This window comes from Protopterus annectens, chromosome 6.part0 (assembly GCF_019279795.1).
Source record: "Protopterus annectens isolate FY-2018-M chromosome 6.part0, PAN1.0, whole genome shotgun sequence".
Classification (NCBI taxonomy): domain Eukaryota; kingdom Metazoa; phylum Chordata; order Ceratodontiformes; family Protopteridae; genus Protopterus; species Protopterus annectens.
The window spans coordinates 1,426,105,177-1,426,117,964 of record NC_056737.1 but is presented as its reverse complement, the minus strand read 5'-3'; the positions used below and the strand labels follow the sequence as shown (position 1 = coordinate 1,426,117,964).

At 39.5% G+C, this 12,788-nt stretch overlaps 1 protein-coding gene across 1 annotated transcript in view; it reads left to right on the top strand.

Annotated features, from left to right (window-relative positions):
* Positions 1–12,788, top strand: part of LOC122803986 (contactin-6-like) — a 173,632-nt gene that overhangs the window by 65,132 nt on the left and 95,712 nt on the right. The window contains exon 2 of the mRNA XM_044073666.1: positions 5,001–5,282. Coding sequence (XP_043929601.1) covers positions 5,087–5,282 — 196 coding nt within the window. The 5' untranslated portion in view covers positions 5,001–5,086. The remainder of the gene's footprint in view (positions 1–5,000; positions 5,283–12,788) is intronic.

Below are 12,788 nucleotides of genomic sequence, written 5' to 3'. Positions count from 1 at the left end.
AGTCAGCATTACTTGGTGTTAGAAGACTCTTATATAAATTGGTTTGAGATTGACTTACTTCCCAACCTAGCTTCCTGTGCTATTACTAAGTTGAAACATAATTTTTCAGTTCAGGGTAGTCCACACAAAGTTATTTCTGATAATGGTGCACAGTTTACCAGTTAGCAGTTCAAGAAATTTGCAGAAAAGTGGGACTTTGCTCACATTATGAGTAGTCCTGAATACCCCCAGTCAAACAGTTTAGCTGAACATGCAGTTAGAGGAATCCAGACATGATACTGATGTTTTCCTAAACTTGTTGAATTTCAGAAACATCTAGGCTCACCTGCACAATGTTTTATGTAGAGACAAACCAGAACTACCTAACCTATCAGCAGTAATCTAGTGGTTCCAAGTGCTAAAAACAAAGCAGTAATAGCCCAACTGTTGGAAAAGTGTTTGTCATGGAAACCTTCCTATGATAGATCCAGAAAACCACTTTGTTCTTTACAAATGGGAGAGATAGTGAGGATGTAGACGTCAAACGGTTTTGATTGCATTCGATTTATGAAAAGTTTATGTCAAGAGCCCAGATCGTACATTGTAGAATAACAAGGAGTGGAGATCAGACAAAATTGGAAGCATTTGTTACCAGTGTCTGAACCAGCATTACAGCATCTATCCTGTGACAAAGAGACTAGTTCTCAGAGTGACTTATCCAATGTTCCTGCTCCAGAGGACATTCCATCAGTAATCTCTGTTTCTGAGAAAATCCCTGGGAGTCCCCAAATAGAACATTCCCCAATGATTGTCCCTGTTGCTAAACCCAGTTGTAACCATTATGTCATGAGATCAGGTCACATTTCAAAACCCTGTTCCAGATATACGGCAACATGGACATGATTATTGTTTTCTTTATTAGTGTCTATATAACTGCATGCCTATTGAAATGCCATTTTAATATAAGACAGCTCAGTAAAGAGGAGGATGTAAATCAGTGTGTGCAATATACCTTTAGGAAGCTTTCCAGTCAGTGGGCACATGCATATATCTACTGAGCATGTGCAAGCAAGAGTGCCAGTTTGAGTGAGTAGTCGGAGTGAGAGCATGTATGTTTGTAGTCAGTCAATTTGTTTAAGTTCAATGTTTCGGCCATTCATCCGGATGTGTTTGTACATAATAAAATAGTTAAACGATCACCCGAGCCTCTTTGTCTTAAGACGAGCATCAGTAACCACCAAACTTCCCTGCACCGACTGTAAGAATATGACATGGTCAGCTTCAACACTGAGTTTTCATTCCATTGTTTAAAAAAGAATGGAAATTTTAGTTGTACATTTTTTAACCTATCCAACAATAATTTCTTTCAAAAAAGTTTCTCTCAGCTTTTCAAGGAGTGACTAGCATATACCCTTTTTATGCATCAGAACCAAATGCACACTTCACAGGCAGCTCATAACTGCAGCATAACATGATATATTTTATTTATTTTCCATTAGCTGCAGTAAGTATAAGCTTGCTGTTAGCAGGAAATCTAGCTGTGTTATGACAGTCTATACATTGCCCACTATGCATGCAGAGTGTGAGTGAGTGAGTGTATCATGAGAGACTGAGATATCATTTCTAGGGCTAGTTCAGCTAGTTCTTTGCCGTATACCCTTTGCTTGCTGGAAATATTCCAGTTCCTCCACAATACAGAAATAGATGAAGTGGGTAACTTACAAAGTAACACAGAGAAAGCAAGTGATAGAACTGTAACAGGTTCAGGGCATCTGTTTTATTTATTTATTTATTAATTTACAACTGATATCTGAATACAAATTTTGAGCTTTGTTTCTCTATAAAAAGTATAAATATATATATTTTTTTCATTCATCCTGTGTAGGCTGCCAGCCTAACTAGATAGAACTTTGTAAATAATTCTATGTCATTGTAAATATTAATATGATCCACAGGCTTGTTTTTTACACATGTAAGAAAACTGAATGTAAAAAAACGGTGTATGTTCTGAGCTTCAAAAATGTAACCATAGTGCACCCTGCTGGTAGAAAACTGATAAGTAAAGCATTGTATGGCTGTTTGATCTCAAACATGGAGACAGGATGTCTGGACTAGCAAATTCTTTCTTCTGTCATAACTTAAGGGATAATTACCATATTTTACATGTAAATATGTATTTTATTGCTGTGGCTTCCTGGACGGGTACAGCTTACAAGAAAGTGAGCCTGGGAAACTTAAGTAGAAGTGTTAAGAATGATGTAATCTAAAATGAGTCAGCAGTGATGTATTATCAATTTAAGAGATCTCAGAGAGAAAGATAGAGCATTTTGCATTTGTCTTCAGAACTGACAATGTCACCAGCACTTGCTTGCTCTGTATGTAAGTAATATTTAGGACAGTGATCTCTCTTAAAGTTAGATATGAATTTAGTCAGATTAGTATAGCTGTTTTCTATATTTATGTCAGACTATCCCACAATATTATTTTAAGGTTTCCTGTGATTTTTGAACTCTTGTTTATCACTGTGTTGAATTGAAGTACTAAGGATCGTCTTGTGTTTTTATTATTTATTATTAAATATTTTAAACCTTTCAACTGTGACTGTTTTGTGTAGAGATAATTTAAGCTATTAGAGTACATTGCATGTATTTGGTGATACTGTCCAATCCACTCCAATAGCCTTAAAAGTTCTGGTCACAATTATTATTTGGATAACAGCACTATTACACAGTGAAATTGGTCACCCTTTGGGAAGGGCCTTATAGTAGCTGATATTAGTGGCTGATGGCAGTGGTTTCTACCTTACAGTCTGGAGAGAAGGGGGCATAGCTGGAGAACCTGTGCCAGCCTTCCCCAGGAGTGTCTGTGCATTTGTATATAACTCATCTCTCACAGTGTGTGTGTGTGTGTGTGTGTGTGTGTGTGTGTGTGTGTGTGTGTGTGTGTGTGTGTGTGTGTGTGTGTTTGTGTGTATCAGCTACTTGGGCAGGGACACAAAGCACTGGTTGGACAGAGAGAGTGCTGGAGGTTTTGGCTTGACCACTAGGCTGAGATCTGTACACTGGCTTTGCCAGTGGGGAGTCTTATTGGGGATCTGGAGAGAAAGGGAGAAACCAGCCCCAGACTGACTGTGATCTCGGTGTGCTCTTAAGGGAAATTGTATTTTACTGTGTGTGTACTTGTTATCCCCCAACGTGCATGCCCCTCACTGGTGCTGGTGGTGAGGATTGAGGCTCTTTGATTACTGGTCCAGTGCATGGGTGTCACACTTCCTTTTCATTAGACTACTACACAAGGAGCAGACCAAAGCAGTGAGAAATACAGAGACCTGGAGAAGTTATTGTTTATAGCTAGTAGATGAAATATAATACTTAGATTATAAAATGACAGAGAGAGAGAGGGAGAGAGAGAGAGAGAGAGAGAGAGAGAGAGAGAGAGAGAGAGAGAGAGAGACAGAAGGAGAGTTTATGTATAAAGGAGTATGGGATAAAATTATTTTTCATCACCAAGAGCCACCTGCGGTAGCGCTGTCGCCTCACAGTAAAACGCTGTCTGGTTCGACTCTCAGCTAGAGCGTCTTTTGGGTGGAGACATGCATGAATGGGCGTACCTTCGTTGAAGGTTGTGCATTAGGGCTGGCAACTCATCACGTAAAAATCAACTGCCAATCATTAGCGGACCGGAGTTCCGCTGTGGCGACCCCTAACCGGGAAAGACACACACACACACACACACACACACACACACACACACACACACACACACACACACACACACACACACACACACACACCAAGAGCCACCAAAGTTTTCAGAACTTTGCATGAAAGCTGAACTGCTATTTGTTGATTAGTTTTCCTATCTCTGAATTCTTTGTCTAATAACTTAAACACTGGTTTGTTAAGGAGACATTTCCTGACTGATGCACATGCTTATGCAAGACTGTCAGAGACATCACTGTGAAGATTGTTACATAATATAATGCCAACTATTTTTCTTAGCTCACTTTTGAGCTTGCTGCTTTAAGTGCATTAACAGGCTTTTTAGCTGTATATTTATTTAATAGAGTCCATGCTATTGTCTGGTAGCAGATGTCATTGCAAGAGGTCAGATCACAGTGAAGGTCACTAATTATTCATGATCATTCAGGTTCAAATTTAATTGTAGGGAGACAGCACTTTATCAGGAAAGTTTTTTTGCTGAACTTCAACTTGTCTCAGAGCTATTGAACTATAAATATGTATTTCTATTTCATTTAAACTGCTATATCTGAACAATTTCATAGGTTCCTTTGCGACAATACTGAATGGTGGCTTATGCTAATGAGAGAAAACATGTAGAGCAGTATCCCATGGGACACATAGTGATACGCTTTAAGAATTCACATTCTGTTTGTGGTATTTCTACATGACTAGACTGACTGGACTGATAATGTGATCAGCCTTTTCTACCACTGCCCATTCAGAAGCATTGGATAACCATCAGGAAGACATCCATCTGAAAGGTAGTATAGACTATGGGAAATCCCTACTGTAGAACAAACGTATAGCTCAGTTCCTCTGTGCCTTAATGTACAACAGGAGAACCAGAATTCATGATAATATAGGCAGGGATGAGAGGTCATTGCCATTTCAATAAAAGTAACATATTGTTAGTCCCCCAGCAGTTATTACAGAAAGGATATGTTGTAGTGCGTGACAAGGTGCTCATCTGAAGCTGTTAAATTCCTTCTGCTTCTCTGATGAATCTTTGTGCAGTACTGAAGGCAGTAACCTCGACATATTGTACCCCTAATGTACAGGAGTGTAAGGAATATCGATAACATTCTTAATCTTGTCATTAAACCATAGTCATGTAATCTCCAGGTCTGAAAACTACAAGATTTTCTATAAAAGTAATATTTTTAAAATATTTATAGAGCACGTATCCTTTTGTAGGCAGGGAGTTACTTTACAATGCATGCAGATTCAGCTGCTATTTTTTTTTAATTACAATTATTATGTTTGTTATTTTATATGCAGGACTCCGGAAAAAATCATCTATAGATGTGTTCACCAGTAGAATAACTCCAACTGGCAGAGATGTGACTATTAACTGCAGGAGTTTCATGGACCATTCATTGAAAAGTTGTACATTCTATAAAAATAAACAATGGTTTCACTCTAACTCATCCACTCGTAATTTTGTTGAATATGTCATTGAGAAGGCTAGACAAGAGGATGAAGGATTCTACAGCTGTGTGTGCTATACTGAACAGAATCAACGTTTGGAAGAAAGTTCCCCTGCACCTTTAATTGTAACTGGTAAGTACAGATGTTGACAAACACACTTTCTGCTGAAGTATTCTTTATTTCCTAACAAGGATATGTTATGTTTCTTATTAAAGGCAACAAATAGTTTGTAAAATAATATGTAGAATGTGCTAAAACTGCAATCTAAACTTGGCATTTGCAGAGTAGCAATTAAGTTGTGACTCAGTTAATGTGCAACTATGCAGCTATTTGCCTTCATGTGCAAGACATATTGCAACAAACTAAAGAAGGATAATATAGCACACCAGGCAACCAGCTGTATGAGATCAAATGTCTGTTGCACATATGCTGTTCCCTAGTGCAGCCTAAGTGACTAGCAAGCAATAAATATATAATCAAAGGCAGAGTTAAATTCTTCAGTCAAAATATCAGAAGAGGTCACCATGAATCAGCAGTGTTATACATGTATTAATAATTTCATATCATGCAGGGGCCTGTAGTATATAGCCAGCAGTCATAATGCACACTGATAAAATCAACATCCCAGAAACACATTCCGGATAATGAAATGATATCTTTGCAAAACACAGTCTAAATTCAGCTCCAAAACTAGCATCTTCTGTTCTGCAAAAAAACTGGCCACACATTTTACCCAAGCTATGCACTCTCCAGACAAAACCAGATTAGCTGGTTAAGAGGAGAAGGTCAACACCTGCACTACACCACATGGAACACATAGCCCTCCAGAACACCCACCATCACAGCTCTCACATAAAAACACAAACCACAAGCCCAACTTCACAGAGATTTTCAATAGAAATTTACCCAAACAGCAGAGACCTCCATGACAGAAATGCACTCAACCACCACAACACAAAACAAATCACAGGACACATAGCTCACCTCCACAGTGTACCTCTCAACCTAAGCCCCTAAGACTAAACACCTTGCCCAATACAATAATCATAGGTGACTCAATAGTGAGATGCACAGATGTCCCACTCACTAGGTTGAATAAGGAGAAGGTAACAGTCAGTTATCAGGTGCCAGAATCTGACACATAACACACACACTCAGGTCACTCAACAACAACTACAAGTATGACTCTGTCATTGTCCATGTAGGTACGAATGACCTGAAATACACCTCCCTGGACTACATGAAAAGAGACATGGTGAAGCCATGTGGACCAGGCAGGTATGATCATATCACCCAGAATTATACCACACTACAAAGAAAAAAAAAGATTGACTTCAACAATTGGCTACATTTCTGCTGTCATTCTAAGGGGATCCAGTATCTGTCTGCTTGGGATGACATGAATGACAGACCTCGATGCTTTGCCATAGATGGCCCACATTGGTCACCCCTGGGTTTCTGGGTACTGGCTAAGGCTCTTGCCACCCCTATAGTGCCTTTTTTAGGTGGTGTTCCAAAGACCAAATTACCACCATAACAGCTATAAATAAATGCAATCCTAGGGTCATGCTGCTCAGTGCTAGAAGTCTAAATCTCAAGATGCACTCGCTTGAAGCACTCCTCAAAAGGGAGAACATTGACATTTGTGCTGTAATGGAGACCTGGTTTAAAGCAGCAGAAAGCACCCCTGTGCTATTATGCTATAACACATTCCACACCTTTCGGCCCCAAAACATGGACCGAAGCTCTAAATGTGGTGGTGTCTCCATATTCATAAAGGATATGCACACCTCCAGCCTAGTAGCCCCGCATAATGCATCTGAGATACTTCAGGTACAACTAACAGTGGGTAAGACAGCAATCCACATCATAGCCTGCTATAGGTCCCAAACCATGTCCCTAGACTCTCACTCCACATTCCTAACCATCCTGGAATCTATCAAGGTCCAACCCAACACTCGCATATTAGGAGAGATCAACTACCCCTCCATCAACTGGGAAAACTACTCAAGCACCAATACAATGACCCAACGCTTCCTGGAATTCTTCAATTCCAATGCCGTGGACCAGCTTATTCTGACCCCTCACTAGAGGAAGCAACATCCTTGACCTGGTTATTACTAACATGGATGACCGTTGCTCTACACCAGTAGTCACTCCCTCCATGATCAGATCCGACCATAAACTAATCACCATGGAAATCCACATCTCACCCACACCCCCACAAAGGTAACCACATTGACAAACGTCTCCAAATCTGACTTTGGGCTCCTAAAAACAGTGGTGGCTAACTTCCTGGCACCCATGCCAATGGAAAATAGCTGCATGAGTGCCGAATCATACACCAATGTACTGTACAAACATGTACATAAATGCAGGGAACTAGCCATACCCAACAGAACCAAGACACTCTCCTCCAAAAAAAAGAAGCCAGTCTGGTGGTCCCCTGCCATTAATAAACTCTACAACAAAGGGAAGAAACTGTTGCAGAAAAAGGTGAAGTCCAAAGACTGAAAAAACTCCCTTATTAGCCTCAACAAAAAGTTGAGATTCCACATTAAATCCTATAAATCCAGCTATGAAGGCAGAATTGTGACAGGCACTTAAAACAATCACAAAGCCTTATAGTTATATGAAGAACCTCCACGGCAATACCCAGATTTACTCTGAGTTACTGCACAATGGTACCTTCTATACTGAGGCAAGAGATATTGTCAACATACTAGCCGACAGATTCAGTGCCAGCTCCCCCCCCCCCCCCAGAGGACCAATCACAATATTGGAAGAATGCCAGGCACCCAGCATTACTGCAGCACAGGTTAAAGCTACATTTTCCAAGGCCAAGAATACAACATCCATGGGGCCTGATAATATCCCTGGCTGTGTTCTATAAAAACCTACAAAGCAAACTGGCACTACATCTGTATGCCCTATTCAGTCACAGCCTCTCCTCAGGTTTTGTCGCTACCAAGTTGTGCACTGCTACAATCAACTCTGGGAATTATCACCCCACTAGTCTGATGAATCTGATATGTAGAGCTATGAGTGCATCATCATAGACCTGATTAACAAAGATAAAGGAAACTCTAGACCCCATGCAATTTGGCTTTGTGAAGGAGATCCTGCCTGCTCAACCTGGTTGACTTTGTTGGATCAGTCACCTGGGCTGTGGATGAAGGTAAAGCAGTGCATACAACCCAACACAATCTGGCCAAGGCCTTTGATACCATTCCTCACTCGGGATTTACTGATAAATTCACCAAACTAGGCATCAATTCCTATATCACTAGGTGAGTTACAAATTGGCTCACAGATAGAACACACAGTGTGAAAGTAGCAGACTCCAAGTCAGACTGCCGAACAGTCATGAGTGGAGTTCCACAGGGATCAGTCCTGGGTCCTCTCCTGTTCAGCATCTACTTGTCAGAAGTCCAGGCCAGCACAAAGGGACTCTGGCTGATCAAGTTCGCAGATGACTGCAAGCTGGGAGCCATTATTAACTCCCCAAGGGATGCAGACATCCTACAGAATGGTCTTATTGAAACCAATGACTGGTGTCAAAACCATGGCCTTAAGCTTAATTCCAAAAAATGTGTCATCATCACCGTTGGTAAAAACTCATTCCCACTAATTACCACATCGATGGGAGCCCACTGAACACTGAAGGTGTTATAAGAGATCTGGGGATGCAGGTTGACAGCAACCTCTTCTTCGACCACCACATTGCCACTGTGTTTAGAAAGTCCTTCCATGTGGCACATCTCATTACCAAGGGTTTTGCATCCAGGAAGAAAGAGGTCATTGTCTCTCTATTCTTCCCTCATTAGAACAATCATCAAGTATAATGCCCCATTTGGCATGTACCTCACTAGACACCTGCAACAGCTGAAGAGGCCACAGAAATATCTCACAAAGAGGATCCTAGGCATTAAACACATGTCCTACATGGACAGACTCAAAAGACTCCAGCTATTTTCTGTCTCATATAACCTACTTAGAGGTGATCTCTGCTTGACTTACAAAGCCATGTCTGACCCAGCTCACTTAGAAATGCTACATCTAAAGACATTTCTATCCCTCTGCATCACATGCTCCAGAGATCTCAACCTCATTACCACAATCAACAGAACATACTGGAGGGACAGGTTCCTCACCCAGAGACTGCCCATGCTCTGGAATAAACTTCCCATACATATCAAGCAGAGAACCTCACAGTCCTGCTTCAAGTGAAACCTTAATGAGTGGATGGGTAATAGAAAGTTCACCCTTGGAATCACTCCAGTGGCTCTACTTGATAGAGACACTGGGAACTAACGTTGGGTGACACAATGCCAGGGCACTTCTATGAGCTAGGCTTGTAAAGACTCCAAGGCCATTAGCCTAGTACACACCTATGAACCTATGAACATTACCTCTGTGTAAACTTACACTATCTGATTCAGCCCTGACTTTACAGCAGAAAGAATCGGGCAAAAGAGAACAAATCCATCTTTGTGCTATTTTGTACTGTTAAGGAAGACCTTAAGGGCTCAGTAATCTTAGTTAGAATTATTGTGTTAGTGTCTTCTTTATATGATACATAGATGCTTGCACCATTCGTTTCAACTCTTAGCCCAAGAAATCTGGATAAAACCAAAAATAAGGGAAGACAAAGGCCAAAAAATATGGCAGATTTTAACTATTGCTCTTAAAGAAAAGTTGATAGAGAGGGATTTTGTATTGGCATTTATTTTCAGAAGGACATAAAGTCTGAAACTCAAATATCTGTCATTATTTGATGACTTCATCCTCAATGATTTGTGAGAAAACCAGAAAGTTTACGAGGAACATTGCAAGAATAACAGGAAAAAATCTAGAAATTCTGCAAAAAAATTGGACAATTGAGAGGTATGGCTTGCACTATTCTTTAAATTGCTAATTCTGTATGAACCAACTAGTTTACACAAAAATAAATAATTGGTAGTAATAATTACTGGCCTATCTTTAAACAACTTCCAAATTAGTATCATTAAGTTCTGTAGTGAGAAATCTATAAACTATGAGTATATTCACTAATTTGGATTCACAAGTTTCTGAATGCTGAAAAAATACTTAATTGAAAAATATAAAAATTCCTTGAACTTGCAACATCAAAATCAGCACAAATCACCTGCACCCTTCATTAATCTAATTGTAAAGCAGTTGCCTTTTGTGCTTAGCCAAACAAAGAACAAAAAACAAAGCAAAAAGAAAACAGCCTAAAACTACCATCAGACATAGTTGTGGTGCTTCAGGATGTAATATGCAAGGTTGGGGTTCATTCTCTCTTGAGCATCCTTACTCATGTGTGCTAACCCTAATGTATAACAACAAAATAAGTTATTGTTGTAACCCCCGGCATACCTCTCAACTGTACAGATTTTTGCAGAATGTCTGGATTTTTGCCTCGTATTTTTGGTCTATTTTTCTTACATTTGTGGTTTTCTGGCAAATCATTGGTGAATCACTGAAGATTGAAGTCCAGAAATAATGATAGACTTTTGAGTTTCAGACGCCATACCCTTCAGAAAAATCCATGCTAATGCAAATCCTGTTATTCTATCAACTTTCCAAGTTTGTAAGAGCAATATTTAAAAATTGTCCCTATTTTGGGCCTTTGTTCCCCCATTATGAATGGTTTGGTTCAGATTTCTTGCTCTAAGAGGCTGAGAGTATGTAGGTGGTACAATGTTTTGCTGAAACTACACACTCAAAGGAGGAAATAAGCAACACTTTTTGTATTGTCAGTCCGATAAGAAGTGATCAGACACAGCTATAGGCAAGGATGCCACCAGCCTGGAAAGTGCTACCATATGGCAGGTGAAATTCAGGTACACTATCAGTGCAGCAAGGTAGCATAAGGAGCAAGTTCTTGCAGGTACCTATATAGCATGGGTATCACCATCTAGGTAAGTGCTGCTATATGGCAGGCATGACACAGTGCAGTATCACTGCAGTGCAGTAGGATAGATGTCAGCAGGATACTGTGCAGCATGAATGTCACCTGTCTGATAAGTGTTACTATGTACTAGGCATGAAACAGTACAGTACCACTGCAGTGCAGTAGCACAGATGTTCACAAGATGGAGTACAGCATGAATGTGTTACTATGTACTAGGCATGATACAGTATAGTATCAGTGCAGTACAACACTATGTGAAACAAGTGCTCACATGTTTTTATAGAGCATAGGTATTACCAGCCAGGTAAGTGCTATTATGTCACAGGTATGATATATTACAGTCTCAACACAATGCAAATTCATAAGGAACAAGTGCTCTGAGACTGCTATATAGAATGGATGTGTCAGGCTTTGTATGTAATATAGAATTCAGATGCTCAGCACAATAAACCTCTGATCTATGTAACACAGAACCAAATAAAAGAGGGCATACAGATAGGCAAACAATCAGATCACATAGTGATGGAAGCAAACAGTGATTACAATGCTGTTACAAAGAGCATTTCCTTTTTATCAGAAACAAAAGAACAAATGTTCAAATAAAAGGGTCTATATCATTTTTTCAAAGTCTGAAAACTTAGAATCTCATATGATCGACGTCATACGAGCGAAGTTTTCAAACATCAAACGTTTCAACGGAGATCACCGTAGGGAATATTTCCCTTCACTTCAATGTTGTGCAATCTTAGAGTTGGTATATTTAAGTAGTGGGGGTGTGGGATGCAGGGGGGCTTGCCTCCCTTGCATAGAGTGTTCAGTTAGGTTTTTTTTTTATTTTTATTTTGTTTATATTTTATGTTCAGTGTTTGGAAACTTCGCTCATATGGAGTCATTCATATGAGATTCAAAGTTTTCAGACTTTGAACGTATAATATAGACGCAAATAAAAATCTACATTAGACAGGCAAAGAGTTAAGCACAATGACAGAACAAGTTCAGTACAGCCTTAAGTAATGACAAAACTAGTAATGCATTGGTGGTCTGTGGGTTGTAGTTTTAATCATATCCAGCAAGTTTGTAACTTAGTGCCCAGTGATCCGCAGTTCAGCAAAAATAAGCTCTGATCCTTTCAACAAAGTGTGAGAACTGCAATAATACAAAGCATCTTAGAAGCCAGTCATACACATACACATACAGATATTTCAAGCACAGGCGATAATGCCCTTCTAACATGCCAGTATACCAAAGACGTTGTTCCTATATGTGTCCAAGCTGATCTTAAAAATGTCGAAGCTACTGTTTCCTATTCCAAACATCAGCTGCTCTCTCAGAGAAACGATTAGTGCACTTCTCATTCATATAAGAATCGTCTACATAGGCTGTCTGAAGATTCTTTACTAATTTTTGAAAACCTCAGACATTCCCACAGATAGTTGTCTCTAAATGTGCCATATTACTGAATAAGGGCTCTATATAAGACACTGTACAAGCTCGAATATTTTAGTCTTTAATAATAACTTACATTTTCACACCCATGGATGCCCTTGATATATTCGTGTTGCACTCTTTCTATTTTACTCATGCTTGTTTTCTTGAAATGTTTCCGTAGTGTCATTCCATACTCAAATTTGGAACTGATAAAACTAACAAACAAATGACATCATCATTTCTTTTTTCCTACAATTCATAAATCTTTTTATACAGCCTATATTTCTAAT